Source organism: Talpa occidentalis, unplaced genomic scaffold, assembly GCF_014898055.3.
Source record: "Talpa occidentalis isolate TD23 unplaced genomic scaffold, MPIMG_talOcc4v2.1 talOcc4.9, whole genome shotgun sequence".
Classification (NCBI taxonomy): Eukaryota; Metazoa; Chordata; class Mammalia; order Eulipotyphla; family Talpidae; genus Talpa; species Talpa occidentalis.
The window spans coordinates 85,102,787-85,126,039 of NW_023605305.1; the positions used below are offsets into that span (position 1 = coordinate 85,102,787).

General features: G+C 41.1%; 1 protein-coding gene across 2 annotated transcripts in view; it reads left to right on the top strand.

Annotated features, from left to right (window-relative positions):
- The first annotated feature begins 8,458 nt into the window (after positions 1 to 8,458).
- TTC1 (tetratricopeptide repeat domain 1) overlaps positions 8,459 to 23,253 on the top strand; it is a 47,293-nt gene continuing 32,498 nt past the window's right edge. Inside the window, exons 1-2 of one of the 2 annotated variants that reach the window (XM_037498367.2) lie at positions 8,459 to 8,512; positions 10,097 to 10,464. In XM_037498367.2, the coding sequence (XP_037354264.1) occupies positions 10,129 to 10,464 (336 nt within the window). In that variant the 5' untranslated portion in view covers positions 8,459 to 8,512; positions 10,097 to 10,128. Of the gene's footprint in view, positions 8,540 to 10,096; positions 10,465 to 23,253 lie in introns of both variants that reach the window. The other variant, XM_037498366.2, reaches the window with a different exon arrangement.

A 23,253-nucleotide genomic window follows, 5' to 3' on the forward strand; every position in this document is an offset into this window, starting at 1 on the left:
AAGGAATAGCAAAAGCTTATTGGTAAGAGGAAGAAGGGGGAAATATAGAGGTTAAGTACAATGTGAAACTTTGGTAAATTGTACGATTCCTGTGCTTAAATAGTTAAGTCAGTACATCATTCACCTCCTGCTGTTTCCAAAATACCACAGGCTGGGTTGCTTAAACAACAGGAATTAATATTCTCATAGTTCTGAAGGCTAGAAGTCCAGGGTCAACGTGTTGGTTGCCTTGGTTGGTTTCCTCCTTGAGGGCTGACTATTCACGGTGCCCCCATGTTTCTTTTGGATAGAATTGTGAATGGAATTATTTTCTTTTTTTTTTTAAGATTTATTTATTTATTTATACAAGCACTGGGTACAGTCAGAAGCGCGGGAGGGTGAGAGAATTCACCAGAGCCAGAGCGGAAAGCAGAGCAGGCAGAAGGACCGAAGTACACTGCTGAGGGGAGCAGCGGGCGGGTGGCAGGAGAGGTCTGCGCACCATGCAGGACCCTCCTCCGGTGGCCGGGAAGCAACTGGGGATCGAACCTGCGCTGCAGAGGCCGCGGGCAGCTTTGCAACCCAGTGCTCAACCGCTGCACCACTAGGGAGGCCCTGGAATTATTTTCTTAATTTCTTTTTCTTCTCCATTATTTGTCCCTTCTATAAGGACACCAGTCCCACTGGATTTGGGCCTCACCCTATGACCTCATCTTACTTTTATTGTCTCCTTGTGAATTCTCTGTCAAAATACAGTCACACTGGGAGTCAGGGTTTCCACACAGGATTTTGAGAGGGACACAACTGAGCCTATATAAGAGTGAGAGCCTATATATGAAAATCTGCTGGAAGGGTACACAGCAAACTGTGTTTGCTTTGGAGGAATAGTGGTAGGACTCCCAGTTAGTCCCATTCTGCTATCTCAAATTTCAATTTTTCAATTGTATAAGCTTTCACTTCCTTGGTTAGGTTTATTTCCTTGGTATTTGATTCTTTTTGATACAATTGTGAATGGAATTATTTCTCAATTTCTCTTTCTTCTCTGTTATTTGTAGACTAAAATGCCACAGATTTTTGTAGTTGGTTTTGTAACCTGCCACTTGGCTATATTCACTACTGCTTCTAATAGCGCCTGGATAAAATCTGTAGGGTTTTCTATATATTTTCTCATATCATCTGCAAATAATGATGGTTTCATTTCTTCTTTTCCAATCTAGATTCCCTTTATTTCCTCTACATCAAATTTTTAAATTGTGTTCTTTAAAAGGATGATGATAAAAGGATATAATGTACAACTCCAGAGTCCCAACCAGCCTGACTGTGTAGAGCCGCGTGGCTCACTCTCCAGCACACGGCGCAGGACGCCCAGCTGGGCAGGCACTAGCATCCCAGCAGCTCCCATCCATCATTGCCAGGAGCAGGGTGAGCCTTCTGGTGTGCCCTTTGCACATGGCTGACACGCCTACACCCCCACAGACTCACTTCTGATGGCAGAAGGCGCATCAGAGTGGTCACCTGAGCAGGGGAGTCTCAAGGTCCTACCCAGCCCCCAAACCACTCTACCCGCTTCTCATCCCACATTTTCCTATGAAGTCAGCATGATTGACAAAAATAACATCTCCCAGGGCTTATGCAAGAAACCTGAGGAATAAATGAGAAGTTGCCTAAGCCCCTTGAATTAATATAAACCTCCTAGTTGCCTCCATGTCTGTGGTGGGTGGTTCACCACTAGTTATTAGGTGTTCTGTCCTTGTCAGCATTTTCATAAACACTTCCCTTCTGTGAGCCATGATGAGCATTTAATCAAGGCTGAGTTGGAGGCCTGTACCCTGGGGGCTGAGGCGGGTCATGAGACTGTATGGAAGGAGGTTGGTGGGAGGGGGTTGCACTGTGGACCAGTGTGGTGGACAGCACATTGCATGGTTGTGACAGAGACAGCTGCCTTTTATGAGTCCTCGGTGTCCAATAATCCTGTCCCTAAAAGTTTGGGTGGTGTCCTTGAATATGGGAGGTTTAGGGGAGCTCAGGTACCCAGCCAGGAAAGGTGTATGTCCAGCCAGGAAAGGTGTGTGTCCATCAGGGAGGGAGTTTTGTGTCCATCAGGGGTTGCATGTAACAAGTAACAGTGACCTGAATATGTCAGATGTTTGTTTCTTTCATGTGAGGTGTTAGCAGGTAAGAGGTCCATTCTGTGAGGTTAGACAGTGTCCCTCCTAGGGTCTGCCTGCCCCATCCTTCTAAATTGGCCATAGCACCAGGAGGAAGAAATGGACCAGGCAAAGGCACATAACAACTGCCTCAGCTCCCTCTTGAGATTTCCATAAACTTCTATCTTTGTGCTTCTGTTCTGCCACATGGCCACTGTCTTCTGCAAGATATTTTAAAGCACAGTATAGTGATTCCAGAGATGGTAAAACATTGATTATGCTCATTCATCACTACTTCAAAATAGTGGTAGTTATTACACCTTCCATATTTAATGTGTTAATAATTTAGGTGCAGCAGACCTCTCCTGTCTCACCTGCTGCTCCCCTCAGCAGTGTATTTCAGTAGATCTGCCTGTTATGCTCCCCACTCTGGAGAATCCTCTGGAGAATCCTCCACTCCCCACCCCCACACCTCTGTCCTATATCCCAGTTCTTCTATGCAAATAAATAAATGATTTAGATATGCACTTATATATTTAATTTCACAGATATATCTATCACAAAAATATGTTTTTTTAATATTTCACTGATGATATACATTATAACCTATTTTCTTTATAATTCTACATCTTTCATTTTGGCAATTAAAAACAGATTTCTGAGAAAAGGTCTAGCAAAATGCCTGAGCCCATGGAATAGGAGAAACAAAGAATTCCTGAGCCATGGAATCTCTTCACTATAAATGATACTCTGCCACAAGTTGTTGCAATAATCCCTGAGCAATTCCCTCCAGCTCTGCATGTCCTCTGCCTTCTCTTCTATAAAATGGGAATCACACTTGCCTTGTCTAGCTCAGAGCTGCTAAGAGAACCAAAGTAATCCAGATGCACACACACTTGCAGAGCTGACACCTGTCAGTGACACAGACACAGTTTCAGAAGTCAGAGGAGGGGTCAATGGCTCACTCTAGACCTATTTCCCAGAGACGACGATGTTTCTCTAGCTCCCTTTTCTAGAGCCAGATTGGACTGAATGAGGATAAACTTCAATAAAGGGGAAAAATGCACCATAAGTGCACTTGGTTGCAACTCCTTAAGAGCTCTGGAAGAGAAAATGAGAATTCTCCAGTGGGTCTTACAGCTCCAATATCTGACACTCTTTGAAAGTTTGAGTTAATAAACCATGCTTTAAAAGACTTCACAGACCAGCCAGCCATTGCTTCTGCAATCTCTAAACACAGGGATAATTGGACAAATAATAGGGTAGTCAGGAAAGTTGGTTTGTTTCCTTCATAATCTGTGCCATTAAAATATCTGTGAATACTTATTAAATCTTTATTTATCCAAGAAATCCAGAAGGGTGGCCATAATTAATGTTTTAAATAACAAGATAGAGATTTACAAATATCTTATTTGTTAGACGAGACTAAAGGGAGGGCTGGAGTAGTGTTTGGAGTGTTACTGAAGACTCTCGCAGATGCAAACCTCAGACACAGGGGCCTGTGCAGTAGTCAGCTTAGCCACACCAGACGGTGGCTAAACAAGATGGTATTTCAGTCAGTTCCCCCCAGGATTTATGGAAATACCCTGGGAGGTGTATGTTGGAGAGGATATTTGGTTGCACAATAGAAGCTGCCACTTTTTTCTGGTTAATGAGAATTTCAGACTGATGCTGGAGTCTTCACTATATATGAAATCTGATTTAAAGTTAGGCTTGGGGGAAAGCTTTATAAAATTCAAAAAGATAAAGAGAAGTCTACTTTTGAGTTTAAAAAAATTCCAACAAGTGGTGAAAATGGGGTTGGGGGACAAGCACAAGGGAATATGGTGATGGACTATGGGTGCTTGGATGGTGGGAGAACTATAGTGACCATACCTGAGGGGAGAAATCATATATTGTCCAAAAATTTAATTAATGGAGTTAAGCAGACAATGCTTGGTATGAAACTGAAGAAAAATTGGAATAAATAAATAAAAATAGATTCCAACAGAAAACAAACCATTTTCTTATCTTGGGACTCATAAAAGATCATTCATTCATTTGTTGACAAGTATTTCTTGAGTACCTACTATTTTCAAAGAACTGTGCCACACACAGAGGACACAAGTGATGTGGCTCCTGCCCTCAGGAACTGAAAAGGCTAATGTTGATAACATTATAATCTTAAAAAAATTAAAGACTATGTACTAAGTATTACACATATGCCAACTCACACTCACCTATTCCCAATAGCCCTAAAAGGGAAATATTGTTATGACTCCATGTGACATAGGGAATCTGAAGTTAATTAAGGTTAAGGACCTTGTCCAAATTTACAGGACTAGTCAGGGGCTAAATCCTGATCAGTCTGATTCCCCAATTCCTGCACTATGAAGTTATCTGCATCCTCTGTGGCACAACTTCGATCCCCGGCCAGCCAGGGAGCTACCCACATGGTGCAGCAGACCTCTCCAGTCTCACCCACTGCTCCCCTCAGCAGTGTTTTTCAGTCAATCTGCCTGTTCTGTTCCCCCACTCTGTCTCTGGTGAATCCTCTCACACCCCACACATCTGGCCTCTACCCCAGTTATTGTATGCATAAATAAATAAATCCTTAAAAACAGAAGAAGAGGTCAGAGAGTTAGGTAGAGAGCAGATCGCATGGATCTGATGGATCATGGCATGGAATTTTTAGATTTTATTCTAATCAGAGTGAGAAGTCAATGAAAATTCATGAAGATGTATATAGGATTCATGTTTTCAAAAAATGAGGCTGGTTACCGCACGGTGAAGCAATTACAGGGAACAAGAATAAAGGTAAGAAAGCCAGGGTTATTAGGATTACAGCTGAGCCTTGAAGGAGAAGGGGTTAGGGCTGTCGACACCCTTGCACACTCAAAATCCATATATAACTTTGACTCTGCCAAAAGTACTACAGTTGTCCCTGGGTATCTGAGGGGGATTGATCCCAGGACACCCCACTCATACCTAAATCCTCAGATGCTTATATCTGTTATAGTTGGCCCTCCATACCTATCGGTTTTGTATTCAAGTATTCAACCAATCAACAACCGAGGTTGGATGAATCCACAAATTTGGAACCTCTGTGGACATGTGGACATGAAGGGACATATATATTTATGGGAAAAGTCCATGTATAAGGAGACCTGTGTGCTTCAAAACATGTTATTCAAGGGTCAGCTGTGCCTACAATTATGAGGCCATGCCCTGGCACAGATAAGTTTTCTATGAATGTTAGCTGTTCTAGAAAGTCTAAGCCTATCATATCTATAGCCAACACTAGCTTCATGGGGCTATTAAACATTTGATAAGTGGCTGATGCAACCAAGGATTTAAATCTCATTTTATTTCATTTTAATTAAATCAAATTTCAATTTAAAAAACTAATGAATGACTCAGTCTTGGGCAAATATATTTGAACAAACTTGGGTATGTGAATCTACTTTTTGTTCTGTAAATATTTGAATTCTAAATACAACAACAAAGGGATTTATTTAACAAATCAGGAAAAAATGAAGAGTTACTGAGGCCAATAATGGCCTTTATCTCAACCAATGCTGGGTCTAGTGTCTTTCAGTCCTGCACACAAACAGTTAAAATGGCGTCTTCCCGCCACTGAGGACACAGAGCTCTTCTCCCAAACAATAGGCAGCGTGTCTAAGATGGCATCTTCCTGCCGCTGTGGACAGGTGGCAGCCAGACTATAGGCCAGGTTTCGACTCATGAAGACACCAGAAGACACAACAGGAAATGCTCCATAAGCTGCCGGGATGCCCCAGCACAGCACCAGACAGGTGACCCTAAAACAACAACTACAGTGGTCAAATGACCCAACAAAAGGCCACACTTACATCTCAGTAAGACAGCTGGCTCCGTGTCTTTTTCTTCTCTGCCAGGCGGCAACAGCTGCAAAATTGGGAACAGTTTCAGTCATTTGGCTACTTACAAAGCCTCCAACCTCTTCCTCTCTGAGGTTGGCTGCTGAAAGCCCACAACAGCCTTCTGGAAGATCGGCATGGTGGGGTCCCAAATCCGCTGACCCTCACACTGAATCCCCAAACTCTCACTGACAAAGACCCCATCCGCCCCTTCTGCAGTACCTCACATTACTTATCAGTTGCTCCACCCCAGAATGTAATACTTTCTAGCATTTTTCCTGGAGCTATCATCACTCATCAGCAACCCCCTCCAGGGGGCACCACCTGTAATAGTCTTTTGGCTTCAGCCACCGGTTACGTGAGAGACCTACTCTTGCATCCTCCATCACTTCCAACTCACTTCTCCCTAGTCCCTTCCCTGCTCCCAGCACAGGACTGACTACAGACTGAGTGGGTAATTCCTTACTGATTGAGGGGTATGCAGAGTACACCAGGAAGCCACCTGGCTGCTCCCTTAGAAAGAAGCGTAGAGAGAAGGTAGTTCCTTTGCTACTCTCCTATGTATTGCTGGACCCACTACAGGGCCTGGTTGGATGCCAAGAATTAGAATTCATTCATTATTTTATTTTTTTTCTTTCTTTTTTTTTAAATAATAAATTTTATTTTTATATTCCCCATACAATTGCAACCCCCCATTCTGACCCCAATCCCTCCCCAGAATTCATTCATTATTCATTCATCATATCAGTTTCCATTTTTTCAATGAACGTAGGTTCCCTTTGGGCAAAATAAGTGCTGTATCCTCCCTCTCCCACCCCCCACTACCCTGTGAGTTCTGGGGAGGCGTGGGGTTCGGTAAGTAGGAATGGTGTCTTATGAGGTTTATGGTACCCAGCTGTTGGCACATGGCCTGTCACATTATTGCTGGCCCTAACACTTACTAAGTACTATGTGCCAAGCCCTGTGCTCTTTGTCTTCTAGATTATATAAAAAAGCCAACAACCTTTAAAACAGAGGTACCATTGTCACCTATCCCAGTTTTTTACATTTGAAGTAAATTTATATGCTAATGCTTAGAAGCATTAAATAATTTGCCTCAAAGTCACACATCTAGTCACATGGCAAAGCCAGAATTAGAATTCAAGTGGTCAAATAATTTACCTAAAGCATTTTCCACAGCTGCAGCACCTAACTAAGCACATAGCCAATAAGTTAGCTACTGAAATTATTGGCAGCTCGTAAAGAAAGCTGAAATTTTAGTTCAAGTTTATTATTTGTTGTGGGGCAAATCTGCAGGTGGGTAAGTGGGGGAAGGGATGTAGCTGTTCTATCTCTGTGAAATGCTGCCTTTATTGCCTCAGCTTCTAGGGTCAGGTGTTCCCACTTACGTATGCCCTCATCATACTCCAGGTGTCCACAGTCAGGCATATGTGCCCTGCGCCCACATTCTCAAGCGCATCCTGCATTCAAGGCTGCAGGGGCTAGCTACAGAGGCTACCGGAGTAAAATCCTATGTCACTTACCCTACAAATACACATCCTGAAAAAATCCTTTCCAGATATCTCTGCAATAGGTGTTACTAATTACAGAAAACTAATCCTCTGCTGTTATTGCTGGTAACCTGTCTACCTTAAAGGTTGTCTTGATTCTGTTTACCCAGCACAATGCCAGGAGTTTAATAAACATTCAGTAAACATTTCTTGAACAAATATATAAGGCAGCAGTTCGCTTTTAGTTCCAAGACCCCTTTATACACTCTTTAATATTATTAGGATCAAAAAAAGCCTTTAGAAGGATTATACCCATATTCACTGTATTGGAAATCAGAACTGAATGAAAATTATTTCTTAGGTCATTGAAGCTAGCAATACACACATTATATACAAACACAAACAATCATTTTATAAATAATAACTATATCTCCCGAAATAAATATAGTGAGAAGAGTGGCATTGTTTTACGTTTTTGCAATGCTTTGGCTAAATAGAAGACAGCTGGATTTTCATTGCACCTTCTGCATTCAAGCCATTGCGCTATCACATGACAAATAACCTTTGGAAAACACTGTGCAGTCGGAAGAAGAGTCTGGGAAAAGCAAATAACAACTCAGTATTATGAAAACTGCTTTGATAGCGAAGTGAACTCTTTGAAATGCACATTGAGAACCATGAAAGGGAAAATTTATTTCTGCTAGAGGTTTATGCTTCAGGATTCCTCTATCTGTTGCTAACATAAGCGATTAGAGTGAAGGAGGAAAAACCAACACCCAGAATTCAGCCTTTCGCTACCCGTTTTTCCCCAAGTCCGCAAACTAAGGCGGACTGCAGCCGTATTCGAAGATGGCAACCTTCATTCATATTCCGTACAATTGCGTCACACGGCGACGTCCTCCCTCCTGTGGATTTCACTACATTTCCCAGGATGCTTTGCCAACAGCGACGCCATTGGTCTGCGCCGACGGAAGTGCACTTGGCTGGGCGGAAGCAGAGGCTTCCAGCACCTGGGAAGGTGAGGACGCGAGGGGGCTGTGAAGCTGTGAGTAAGCTACCTGGGTCTGTCCTCTTTTCGGTGAGGGACGCAACTAGGGTACAATTCTTGGGAGTGGGGTGTCATCTCCTTAACCCTGGAGTCGCAGACGACTTCGAGCGGGGAGAAACAAAACACTACTCTGAAGGTGAAGTCTCCGTATTAAGGTCTTGCAATTTTTTAATTTTCTGGGACGGAATTGGGGCGAATTTGGACTTTTGTCGCCACACAGGGGTCGTTGACGTAGCTGCGACCAGAAGGCCGGGGCTGCCAACGCCTGACTCAGCGGCTACGACAGTATTTCTCAGTTAGCTGCACAGTGGAATCACCTGAAGTGACTTTTTAAAAATACAGATACCCTGGCCCGACGCCAGACCTGTAAATCAGAACCTGGAGGATTAAAAGCGTCCCAGTGTTTTGTTGGGCCGCCAGGGTTGACGAACACTCCGTAGTGCTTGGTTCTGAACCCCCACGGGCATCCTGGTTAGGGTCACCTGCGCCATACCCACTAAAACCATTGGGCCCTACCGCACGCAGCTGGGGCAAGTTGAGCACTCTTGGCACGGATTGCAGCTCGAGCTCCACCAGAAACTTCTTTAGTTTCTATGGCTGTGCTGGAAAGACGGGCCGGTAGTTGCTTATCATGACCTGACTATTCATTCTAAACAAAGATGAGAACCTTGCCAGTGTTCTAGCTAGCGTCTAACTTATTTTTCGCTGTCTTGACAAAACGAAAATGCAAGCGGTGGGAGGTGGAAGAGTCACATTAAAATCGCTTTTGTTGCTTATAAGTCTGAAAATGACTTTTAGCATTATTTATGGGCTTAACCTGATTTTTTAAATAGTGAATTACAAGGAAGTTAGAGTGTATTTTGGGTTTTGATGCAAAGGTTTGTTTAGGTGTGATAGGCAGAACTTTTTAAGATTTATTTATGCATACAAGAACTGGATTCGAGGCCAGAGTTGGGGGAGGGGGTGTTAAGAGAATTCACCAGGGACAGAGTGGGGAGCAGAACAGGCGGATCTACTGAAATACACTGCTGAGGAGAGCAGCGGGCAGACAGGAGAGGTCTGCTGCGCCATGTGGGTCAGCTCCCTGGCTGGGGATGGCGCTCATGCTGCAATAGCTTCATAGCACTGAGACTTAACCCCTGCGCCACCAGGGAGACACCCTAGAACTTTTTTTTTTTTTAACATAAGAGCCAGTGCCTTTTGTGACAGTAGGGATGAAACTTGAAGTGATGGTGTGAAGTGAAATAAGTCAGAAAGGAAAAGAAAGTTACCTGATGGTTGCACTCGTTTGTGGAACAAATGACTGGCAAAACACAAAAAATATAACAAAAATAACTCTTTGGCTTGTGAGAAATACGGTGGTTATGGGGGTTATAATATGATATGTAGTGGCACTGGAGTTTTGGTGGAAGGTGAGGGAGCCATGTGCACATAATTGAGGTATGAAGTGTACTTCCAAAATTATAGTTTTGTAAACAAATAGCAAATCAATAAAATTTGACTTAGTAAACAAACATTGAGTTCTATTGCCTAACATGTTTCCTCTTTTCGCAGAGCTTCAGCTTCACCTCCCTCACTCATTCAGCATGGGGGAGAAGTCGGAGAACTGTAGTGTTCCAGAAGATCTTTTCAATGGTTTGAAAGTTACAGATCCCCAGGAAGCAGCATGTGCTCGCCCTGTGTTTTCTAATCCCAAAGATGACCATTCTCAGAGCCAGCTGCGGGAGGCTGCTGAAGCCCATCCCCACGAAGACCAGGAAGAAGAGGAGTGCTTTCACGCCTGCAGGTCCTCGTTTGAGGAGGACGAAGAGCCAGGAGTGGACAAGGTTGAGAACAAAGCCGATGATGATGTGACTCCCTCCGAACCGGATGAAGAATACCTAATGGAACTGGAAAAAAACATGCCAGATGAAGAGAAACAGGTAAATATTTTCTTTATGTTACATGATCTGCCATGTGAACTGCATCATAAACCACTTCATCTGTGGTGAGGGGTTACTTGCCCATCTGTGTCCATAGCACTTTTAGTAGTGATGGATCTAAGATAAATCCATGGTCTGATAGGGAAACATGGAGTGTATCTGCTTAGTAAGGAAATTTCCATTTATCTGTGAAGCTTGGGTTCTTGTGTGATTATTTGATAACACGTGTGTGTGTGTATATCCCTTTTAGCTTATTTTCTATGACCTTATCTATGCTTGATTGGTGTGATGGACTTTTTTTTTTTTCTTGGTCAGACTTAAGAATTAGGGTATGCTGCCTTTTTATGTTAATTGGTTGTTAATCAAAAGCTATGGTTTAAGTGTCCTGGTGGTTTGGATACAGAGGGCAGTGGCCAGGACCTGTATCTCTTACATAGTGTTTTCGAGGACTGGAACTGTATAGTGGCAGCTATCATTTGTTAAGCACCTGTATTGTGCCAGCCACTGAGCTTAAAATATTTTTGTTTTCATTCAATCTTTACAAATTAATCTTCACAACATGGGATATTTATGTTAACATTCCCCATAGATAACAAAATTGACAATGGTAAAGTAACTTGCCCAAGAGCGCACATCTAATAAATGGCAGAGCTAATCTTCAAACTCCTATCTCTTTGATTCCAAAGCCAAAGTACAAGGTAGAATTTAGTAATGAAACAGCTATCTTGCTACCAAGCAGACACACTAATACTGAAGAGTAAACAGTAAATAGATTGTGATAGCTTGGTAATGGCCGAGATGTTACGTATGCAGTAGCACCATGGGAAGGAGGAACTCCTCTTTGTCACTCCTTGATCACTTTCATTATCAGATCTATTGATTTTAACATTCATGCATTAGCTGTTATGCTGGCATGTGCCACAAGAAGAGGGGCATAAATGGCAGAAATGAACCAAGTTCATGAACCAAACTCAGCAGAAATGACATGGAAAATTAAATCCAGTACTATCTGATAACATTAGGGAAGTGATTTTCCAGGAAATGAGGGTTTTGTTTTTTTTTCAGCTTTCATATCGTCTCTGTAGGCTTTTTAGAAACATTGATTAAACATCCTACAATGTTAGCAGTGCATTTCTGACACCTTAATATATTTAGCCCTGATATCATAGTGAATTTTCTGCAGTGCCATTGATTCGACACTTGAGTGATTTGACTAAAAGTATTGCATACTTTGCTTCCCTTTCTTCCCAATTTAGGAAAACATTTTTGTAAATTCTGCCCAAGAAATTACATTTCAAGTTATACAAACATTTGAAATAGTCATTTTTATTGTGTATAAATTGCATTTTTTTAAAATAGCATAATAGTTTTAAACTTCCTTTTAAACATTGAGATATGATGTACAGAGTGAAACTAAATTCTAATGTGTCCTGTTCAGTGAGTTCTGACAACTGTGTACACCTGTGCACTCACACTCCTGTCAAGATACAAAGCATTTCCTCATGCCAGAAACTCCCTTTGTGTGCTTCATCACTTATTCCTTCTCTCCCAACCCATTCACCCAGGGAACCACTGCTCTGATTCCTAGCCCATTAGTTTTTGTAGTTGTTGTTCCAGACCTTCATATAAGTATAATCACCTTAAATATATAAACAATGAAATGCAGCCACTTATAGCAAAATGGGGGGAGTTTGGTATAGTAAAGCAAACCAGAATGAGAAAAACAAATACTGGATATTTACATAGTGGATACAAAAACTAAGGGACAGGGCCTCCCTCGTAGCTTAGGGGTTAAGTCTCAGCACTGTCACCTTGATGGCCCACCGAAGCGGTCTGAGTTCATTCCCTGGCCAGGGAGCTGACCCGCATATGGCACAGCAGATCTCTCCTATCTTACCCACTGCTCCCCTTAACAGTCTATTTTAGTAAATCTACCTGCTCTGCTCCCCCACTCTGTCTCTGGTGAATCCTCTCATCCTTTACACCTCTGGCCTACACCCCAGTTCTCCACAAAAAATAAATAAAATCTTTAAAAAACAAAAACTAGGGGATATTAATAAACAGTGGGGGCTCTGAGGTTAAGGTGGGAGAGAAAGGGATAGGGGATATAAGGGATGGTTGTAGGGGAGTAGAGAGAAAAGTAATAATTATTGAACCCCAAGAGTAGAACTCTACTAGGTGTTAACATATATGCTACTCATTTTAGCTCTCATAATAGCAATTTGGATTAGCTCTGTTTTTCTCATTTTAGCAACGATATTCTGCTGACTTCTGTCTTGAAAAGAATTTAACTACCCAAGATAATACAACCAAATATTGGTGAATCTAAGATTCTAATTCAGGTCTATCTGACTAACATTGCAACATAATACTTCCAAATTTAGAACAGTCGCCTTCACCATTAAATTAAATCTCAGAATCTTGACCTAGTAAAGGAGAAGATTATTTAAAGGGAAAGCAAACAAATAATTGAAGGTTTTTACTTTCAATCATGATATTTTCTAAGGTGAATTTTGATAACTCTAAGGCAAAAAAAAAAGTTATGAAATTCTCACACACAAAAATTCAACTCGGGAACCTCCCTGTAATGCAAGGGGTCAAGATGCAACCTATGAATCTGTCTGAAGCCTTGTACCATGAGTTTGATCCCCAGCCAGGGAGCTACCCAAATGGCATAGCAGACCACTCCTGGTTCGCCCACTGCTCCCCTCAGCAGTGTATATCAGTCAATCTGCCTGTTCTGTTCCCTACTCTGTCTCTGGTGAATCCTCTCACCCCCACACCTCTGGCCTGTACCCCAGTTCTTGTATACATAAATAAATCTTTAAAAAAAGAAGAAAAATTTATGGATTTAAACTATGTATATTTTACATTTGTTGGTTATTTCCTATAAGAGCAAAGTTACCTAGTTATTTGTTCCAATTTTTAGCCTGGGTGCTTTGTATAAAATATACAGTCAGATGTCAGCTCAGGAACTGAACAGCACTTATTTCTAAATAACCATAAGAAAGGTAAACACCTTAGGAGTGGTCTGGTAACATATATGTGAGGAAATGTGAAACATTCCTCACATTACAGTGTACTATCATGTACAGTGTTTTAAGCCAGTGTTACCTCAATAAAGAAAAAAAAAGACTTAATTACTTTTTGCTCAGAAGGTTAGAAATTTGTCATTAAAAAATAATAACAAAAATTCAAACCTTTCTTGAAGATTTTGTGCAATGAAAAGAAGAGAGGGGCTCTAATTGACTTACCATTTTTAATTTGTATAGAATTTACTTTGAATTGATACTATCAGCTGCCAAAATGTGTCAAGTGGCTGGTATCTTTAAAGGCTTTAAAATCTATAACTTTTTAAAGACTTCTCTGGCATATGTACTCACTTCTTCCAAGATTTTTTTTTTTAATGATTTATTTGTTTATTCATATAAGAACTAGAATGTAAGCCAGTGTGCAGGGAGTGAGAGGATTCACCAGAGAGACTAGGGAGCAGAACAGGCAGATGTACTGAAATACATTGCTGAGGGGAGGGAGCAGTGTGCAAGACAGGAGGGGTCTGTTGCACCATGTGGGTCAGCTTCCTGGCTGGCCAGGAATTGAACTTGTGCTGTCGTGGCTGCCAGTAGCTTGATAAAGCTGTCTTTAACCCCTGCGTCACCAAGGAGGCCCCTTCTAAGATATTACAGATCCGAAGCACCCCCCCCACCCCATTTTTCTAGGTAGATAGAGCAATATGCTATATATAGAATAGATTTATGGACTAGAATAGAATTTTGGAAGTAGATGCAAGTTGAGTTAGTCTGTGATATTACCACTGGTGTTAATGTTATTTTGCAAGTTCTAATTAATGCAGTAAGACAAGAAAAAGTAAAAGATAAAAGTAATACCTTATGTTTTAAGTTACATCTAGAAAATCTAAGAGTCTACTAGATGACTATTAAAATTAATACAACCTTTAATAAGATGGCTGACTATGGAATAAAGTACAAAAATCAATGAAAGCAACAACAGTTTAGAAAATACAGTCCAGAGAAGGTCTTATTCATGAGAGTGGCACAAATGATAAAATACCTAATAATTAATTTAACATGAAATGTGCAATATCTGAATGAACGAAATTGTATAATTCTACTAAAGAACTTAAAACTCGAAGAGACCAACATTTACATTTATGGAATTCTAGTTAATTTAAGTATATAAATTGTTCTTCCTTAATTAAGATTCTAATTTTATATAATTCCAAGTTGAATTCTGATAGTGTTCTGGGGCATCTTCATTTGAGTTTTCTGTTATGGTTAAGATATGGTTGCTGGGGGCTGAAAAGGTGTTTAAACACTTTTGGTGATTTTATATTTTGTATATCAGTCTGTAGATTTTCATAACATACTTAATTTGAAAATGTCTGACAGCTCATAGAAATAACTTGCAACAGTGGTAGCCACTGTTGTTTTATAGAAATGGAAGCCACGGCTTCCCCAAGGAAACAACCTATGAGAGTACAGACTGCCTGTAGCTAATTGTGGCACTACTCTCTTGGCTGTTTTGATAAATATCTTTCTGAGATCGTTATCAGGAACAGCAAAACAAGTGAAGAAATGTCTCTTCACTGCGTGTAATAGTTTGGTTTTATTAGTCCTTGGGAACAAGATGTCTTTAAGCTTGAGTCTTTTAAAATAGACAAAGTTCAGCACAACACAAACAACAACAAAAAAAAGGTGAAAGACTTTTTAAGTCTCACCAATATTCTTCAAATGCCAGTTAAAACATCTAATTAGATGAGAATAATTATCTGATGTTGACAAGAAGAGAGAGGGTACTAATATTGAAGATTTAAATTGCTACATGGGGCCTCCCCTGGTGGCGCAGCAGTTGAGCGCTGGGTTGCGAAGCTGCCCCGCAGCCTCTGCAGCACCTGTTCAATCCCTGGCCACCAGCAAGAGGGTCCCACATGGCGCTCAGACCTGTCCTGCCGCCCGCTGCTCCCCTCAGCAGTGTGTTTTGTTGGTCTGCCTGTTCTGTTCCCTGCTCTGGCTCTGGTGAATTCTCTCACCCTCCTGCGCTTCTGACTGTACCCAGTGCTTGTATAAATAAATAAATAAATAAATAAATAAATAAATCTTTTTTGAAAATAAATAAAATAAATTGCTACATGGTTTTTAATGGGATAGAGGCATTAAATTTTTCTGTGAACATTCCTTTATACCAATAGAAACTTCTGCAAAGATGGGAATGTCCTGTATCTGCATAGTTCAGTACAATGACTTCTAGCCGTGGGCCACTACTTTTTAGAAATGGTCATTTGCCTGTTGAGCCCTAAAACTGTTGTTAGTATAACTGAGAAAGTGAAGTTTCTCATTTTTAATTTTAGTTGATTTAACTCATCACATGTGACTAACGAGTACCATACTGAACAGCACAGCTTTGAGTCTGATTCTCTTCTGGCCATTTATTTTAAATGAAGTTATTATCAGCCTGTAGCAATGTGTATATAAAGATGTATTGCAGCAGCATCCTTAATTTTGGAAAACTGGAAATGTTGACCAAGGGGTATTACATTATGATTTGGGGCGGGGGCCATGTTTATGCAGTAGTATACACTGCAGTTATTAAAAGACATCAGTCTTAGGTATTAACTTAGAAAGATGCCTATGATATTAACGTTAAATGAGTTAGGTATGATAATATGATTTATAAAACACATATTATGTGTTTGTCTAGTTCCTGGCACAGAATTCCTAAAACCCTTGGGAATTCACAAGTGCCTAGAGATAATGGGGCCATTTGTTATTTGTTACAAGCTTCCTTTAGCCACACCTGAGTTGATAATGAGGTGACATTTAGAAAGTCTCTAAAGGTGAGGTGGTCTGTATTTGGAACCTCTTTGACATAATGAAGCTTCCATAAAATCCTAAAAGAATGGGTTTCGAGGAGCTTCCAGGTTGGTGAACACATGGAGGTAGTAGGAAGCCAGCAAACCCAGAGGGCATGGAAATCAGTGGTCTACCCACATACCTTGCCTAGCGCAATCCTTGTATCTATCTGACTGTTGTAATCCTTCTAGAATAAACTGATAATCTATTGTGTCAACTGTTTTACTGAGTCTGTGAACCACTCTAGCAAATTAATTGCACCTAAGAAGAGTGTTGGAAGGGCCTCCAATTTATAGCCCATGGGTCAAAAACAGGTGACAATGTGGACATGCAGTTGGCATCTGAAGTGGAGGTGGAAGAGGCCAATCTTAAGGGATTAAACCCTTAACCTATGGATCTGAGGCTGTCTTCATGTACATCAGTAATATCAGAATTGAATTAACTTGTAGGACACCCATCTGGTCTTTGAGTCAGAGCTGGCATTGGTTGGTGTTAGAGAAACTCCCACACATCTGGTCAAGGAAGTGTTCAGTGCAAGAATTGAGATTAGAGGACACACAGGGGCTGTTTTCCCTTTGTAGCATGTTTTGGAACTGTGCATACTTACTCTTTTTAAGTTAACCTATGTGAAAATATGTTGGCACATAAAGTTTGGAAGGATATGCAGCAAATTATGAAAAGTGAGTAGCTTTGAGGGGTATATTTCTGGGGAATTTATATTTAACACAGTTTTGTAATATTTGCTTTTTTACAGTATGCATGTGTTAAATTTTATAATCAACAAAAATGTTACTCCATTTTGAGAATATAAATATGTAAGAATTCTTTACAACTAAACTGGACTTTTTACATTAAATGTTTCTCTAAACAGAATCAAATTACTGTAGCAAAAGTCTGTTATTCAAGCTGACTTGACTTGCCCTGTGGCTGGAAAGATAATCCAGGCTTGAATGGTGTCCCAATTCTAGCAGAAGTCATAAGGCAGGAGTAATGGAGGAGGAGGAAAGCAGGAACACTTAAGGAAAGCCATGTGTGTATGCCCGGGTGCCTGCACTCAGCAAATCCTGTTTGTGAAAACTTGAATTGTGGATGAGACTACCCAGAGAAATGGAATTTTAGCTAACAGTTAAGATGTACTAGATCTGCGAAGCAAGTGATTCCCAATGGCTTGGCTGAGGCAGATCTGACAGCAGATGAGAATTATTGCTACAATAATATAACATACGGCAATACTATGATACAGAAACGTAGTTGAATCTATAGGATTTGCCTTATGGTGGCTATAAGATCTTTTATGGGCTTCTTGTCACAGTAGAGCTCTTAGACCTTATGTATAAGTTCCCTGGGTAATTCCCTGGGCACACACTGAAGTTTGAGGAACATTTTTCGGGGGTTTGCACATAGTCTTTCTTTATGAGTGGCCTTTGAATAAATCAAGTATGGTTATCTCTCCCAGGCGGGCCAGTAATTGGTCTTAGAAGTTAGAGAGTTTATTTCATAACTGTTTGCATGTCTTCCACATTCTGGGCATTGAGATCCTAAGGGAAACAGTGGGGAACAAGACAGAGAGGGCTTCTCTTCTCTCTCAGGTATATTCTAGTTGGGAGATACGCAAAAAAAGGGTAAGTTGAAGTGATGTGGGGTGGGGATTGGCAGGATGACAAGGACTGCTTTTGATTGACTGGTCAGGAAAGATCTCTGTGGAGCTGACTTAGAGGGAGAAAGGAGTCAAATGTGTGCCCGTCCGAGCAAAAATGTTCCATACAAAGGAGTTATGTAGTATAGGACCCTAAGGTTAGCTATAAGCTGGTGTGTTCTTGGCACAGGAGTAGAAGGGCAAGTAGCTGGGACTTGATGATTGAGGAGTTGCTGAGGATCTGATTATGGAACACTTCATGAGCCACGGTAAAAAATGTGAAGTTCCAAGTGCAGTAAAAAACACATGGGTGCCTCCCCAGTGGCACAGCGGTTGAGCGCTGGGCTGTGAAGCTACCTGTAGCCTCTGCAGCACCAGTTCGATCCCCGGCGGCCAGTGGGGGTCCCACATGGCACAGCAGACCTCTCCTGTCTCGCCCGCTGCTCCCCTCAGCAGTGTACTTGGTCTTTCTGCCTGTTCTGCTCGCTCTGGCTCTGGTGAATTCTTTCATCCTCCTGCGCTTCTGACTGTACCCAGTGCTTGTATAAATAAATAAATCTTTAAAAAAAAAAAAAAAACAGATGGGGCCTCCCTGGTGGTGCAAGGAGGTAAGCACCGCACTATGTAGCAATCCGCAGCCACTGCAGCACAAGTTCGATCCCAGCCCGCCAGGGAGCGACCAACATGGTGTGGCAGACCTCTCCTGTCTCTCCCGCTGCTCCCCTCAGCAGTGTATTTCAGTTAGTCTGCCTGTTTGTTCTGTCCCCCACTCTGTCTCTGGTGAATTTTTTCACCTCCCCACCCCTCGCCCCCGCCCCGGCATCTCTGGCCTGTACCCCAGCTCAAATCTTTAGGGAAAAAAAAAATAAGAAACAGACGGACAATTTTAAGCCAGGAGTAATGGAGCACAGATAGTGAAAGTTACTCTTTATTGTATTTTCTGGTGGTTGTGCACAGGATAAAGGGGTTGGGGAACAGTACCAAGTGGAATGTTGAGACCACTTAAGCAAAGATGACAGTGTCTTGAACTGTAGATCAAGTGATAAAAAGAAGTGAATGATTTTAGGATATGTTTTGGAGGTAAAGTTGGCAAGACATTCTGGTGGAAATAGTTGGGCTGGATTGAGAAATTTGCATGTTTCCTTCAATTCTTGGATGGGCTGTGGTACCCTTTAGAATATGGAGAAGATAGAGGAACTTCAAGTTCGTCAGGACCCTTGTGACTTCATTCTTGCTTGTGAAAAAGCTAGCAAATGAAAATTTTTTTATTTAGAAGCAAAATCAGATTGTCATTTTAATGTGCTTGCTCCTTGGTATTCATTTACAAATAGATACATAGATCTAGTTAAGTGCAAGATACAAAAGTCTATTGCTTGGTGAGCATTGACTCAGCACATGGTATCAGGGATTTTAAAGCATTTCCTTAGGCTTCCCTTTAAGGCCACTTCCCTTTTAACGAGGAACCATTATTTAAGTATTGATTTAGAACAGGAGTTCTAATTCAGTTCTTTACTTGCTCTCTCGTCCCCTGCCCACCCCCCATCCTCACCCCCCTTTACTTAATCCTTTTGATTTCAGTGCCTCTGGCATTTCTTTGCATTGTCTTCATAGTCTTAGGATGTTCTCACAATGGACATGTCTACAGGGAACAGTCTGAGTTGCTTCCTGAAAGTTTTCTGTGACTTTGCTATAGTGGCCTATATTATGTTAACCTCATGAGAAGACCCCTTCTTGTGTGTTGTTTCCCTTTTCTTTTCTAAAGGACATCTTTCTGAACTAAGGTGTCTGTGTATTTCATAGAGTTTACCAGTATAGGGTTTAATGAATGCTGCTGGTTTGTGATTAAGTAAAATCCTAGAATTTAAAAACTGGAAAGACCTTAGATTTCTGATCCTGAGTTTAAACCAGGGAAAACAAGTTCTTTACTCCAGAACATTTGGAAGTTAGTGGGCTATTAGGTTATTTGCTGATAGAAAAATTAGTGACATTCAACATTTCCTCTATTTATTGAGGAAGATCACTGTGTAGATCAGTGGTTCTCAAACTTCATTGAGCCTAAGAATCACAGGAAACTTAACTAACCAAGCAAAGCCTTGAAAGGTGTCTGATACTGTTACAGGGCACCCCCGATATAAAACAGGTTGCCTGACTGTGGGTCCTCACCCACGCGCTTAAACAGGACTTATTAATACTCAACTGCAGGCACACACACAAAAGGCTAATAAAAGGTTTATTTACAAGGGAAGGGAAAATGAAGAAATGTACAACTCAGGAAGAAAAGAGGGAGATAGAGTCTTAAATACATCCTACGTTCCACCGCCCTGGAATCCCAAATGGCACTCTGAGAGCTGGCGGTGAGCCAAGAGCCGTGAAGCCAAGAGAGCCCCCAAGGCCCACGTGTCTGGTTTTATACCCAACCTGGCTGCTTAACTCCACCCTCAGGTCCCAGCAACCCTCCCTTTGGTGGTGATGGGATTTGTAGTTCCCAGTATCTTGATGACTTTGGTCTGGAGTGGGGGTGGAGTCCACAAAGCCTGTATGGAATTAGCTCAGGACATCATTTCCCCCTAACAATACCACAGACCTATACCGTAGGTGGCACTTGGAAGTTGCTGTGTTGACAGGCATCCCAGGTAAATTTGATGTCACGAGAACTGCAGCCACATTTTGGGAAACAAAACCAGGTGGACACAGGTGATGAAGGTTCTAGGTCTGGCCTAATCTAACCAGTGTACTGACTGCTACTAACCTCAGAAAAATGGCTTAGTAATAGCATATTTTCTCTTACTTGCATCTGTGCTCAAGGTCTAAAGATTACTAGGCAGAATTAAGTAGTACCAAAAATTAAGTAGTACCAAAATAATATTTATTTCCATTAAATTGAATTTGGGAAAATAGAATGTCCTGAGTTAAGAAAGGAGGAAGTAATCCAGTATCTCCAAGATTAATTCCTTACAGAACAGTCATCTTTCCTCAGAAGGAATAGGACCTATTGAATCAGGTTCTGACTACAGCTAAAATGCAGAGATTCTCCCTCATAGGGCTTCTATAAGTATATCCTACAAAGAACAATGATGTGTAAAACCAATGGTGTCTGATTTCAGAGAAAACAAAAGGAAGCTTTTGTATCTTAATAATGAAGAATTTCCTTTAGAGTAATTTGTAGGACTAGTATCCCAGCTATTTTGTTGTGTAGTTTGCTTATTCTGCCTTGATAAAACTAAAGTGGAAATTTCTACAACATGTACCTCCATTTTCTAGCCCTTTAGCAGGTATGTGAGGTTTTTTTACCTTCCTTTTTACAGTTGATCTCTGGATATTATGCTTGAATTAAAAGTTTATGCTTATTTTGTATCACCACCAAACTGCAGGGGGAGGCAGAGAGCTGCTGATAGATTTACAACATGAAATCCACTTACTGGTGTCCACCAGCCTCTGGGTTTTCTCTGTTACATATAAAATATGCTCACTGCAGGATTATTTAAATAGGAGAATATTTTCTAAATGTATTTAATGCAAATTTTTATTATTTAAAATGATAATAGGGATATACATTTAATTTATTATTTAAAATGATAGTAGGGATATACACTGACCTAAAGTAAAAGGATTGTTTTTAGCTAGATACTGCATGGACAGGGTCTCTGATGGGGAGTGGTTTTGTCAGATTATCATTTTTACATCATTAGGTTAGCTTTTATCATTTAAAACCTAACTTAATTTATAGTAGCATTATTTATCAAAACAAAGAATCTTTCAGACTCATTGGCTCACTATTCAGAGATTTGAGTGGTGATGAAATTTTAAATTATTTGGAGAGTTCATTCGTTTAGAAGCATAGAAACATGCTGTTGAGTGGTTTTGTGATACATTTCAGAGTTCTTTTAGAGAAAGTGCAGTTCCCCACATCATGCGAAATTCTTTTACCCTATGACCTACGAAAGCCATCCCCTGGGAATTAGAACAAAATAGAAGATCCCAACATCCCTGTATTTACAAGGGCAAAGAATAGACTTAAACACTTGTAAATTAAATTGGTCCATCTGTAAAGAATCCAATTTGCTAATTTAGTGATAAATGGCCTTGGACTAACTACAGAAGAACAGCCTAAGACCTGTAGTACAAGTCCCTGATTCAGTGCAGAAGAGGGTTTTTTTTGTTTTGTTTTGTTTTGTTTTGTTTTTTAAGATTTATTTATATATGCATGCAAGAGCTGGGGTACAGGCCAGAGATGCGGGGGTGGGGGGGGTTGAGAGGATTCACCAGAGACAGAGCAGGGAACAGAACAGGCAGACTGACTGAAATACACTGCTGAGGGGAGCAGCAGGCGAGACAGGAGAGACCCGCTGCACCATGTGGGTTGCTCCCTGGCTGGCTGGGGATCGAACTTGTGCAACAGAGGCTGCAGATTGCTTCATAGTGCAGTGCTTAACACCTTGCACCACCAGAGAGGCCCGGAAGAGGTTTATTTTTAACATAGGTCTCAAAATAAGCATAGTTCAGATCCCTGGGACACCATGGCATGCTCTAGAGCAGTGTCGTCCTTTTCCAGACCCCTAATTCTTGGTTGCAAGGAAATTACAAATGACTTTTTCTTTAGCACTACAAGCACATAAACTTGTGTTTCCTCGCTTTTTACTCAGGTTCTTCTTCCTGCATTATCATCATCATATACCTTTTTTTGTCTCCAGTAATAGTTCTTGTTTTGAAACCTATTTTGTCTGATATTATAATAGATAGTGCTGTAGACTGAATATTTTTCATCCCCCCAAAGATTATATATTAGAAGATGTCTTCTATATCTATTGAAGTCAACATAGTCCTGTGACTATAAAAGTTTAGACAAATCAGCTCTAGTTCTGTCATTTAACTTGCTGTAAAGGTGGGCTAATGATAGCACCTCTCTCATGAAGTTGTTTCAAGTATTAAATGACTAGCACATAAAACCTATCGTCATTAAGGCAAAATTCAACATGAGCGTAGATGGCAACATGCTTAGAGGTCTGGGACTCGGATCACTTCAGAGTCTTTTTTGTTTTGTGTTTTTTTATCTTTTTTTAAAAAAAATTATTTTCATTTATACAAGAACTGGGGTATAGGCCAGAGGCGTGGGAGGGTGAGAGAATTCACTAGCGACACAGTGGGGAGCAGAACAGGCAGACAGACCGAGGACACTGCTGAGGGGAGCAGCGGGCGAGGCAGGAGAGGTCTGCCACGCCATGTGGGTTTCTCCCTGGCAGGCCAGGAATCAAACCCACACTGCAGAGACTGCAGGCAGCCTCA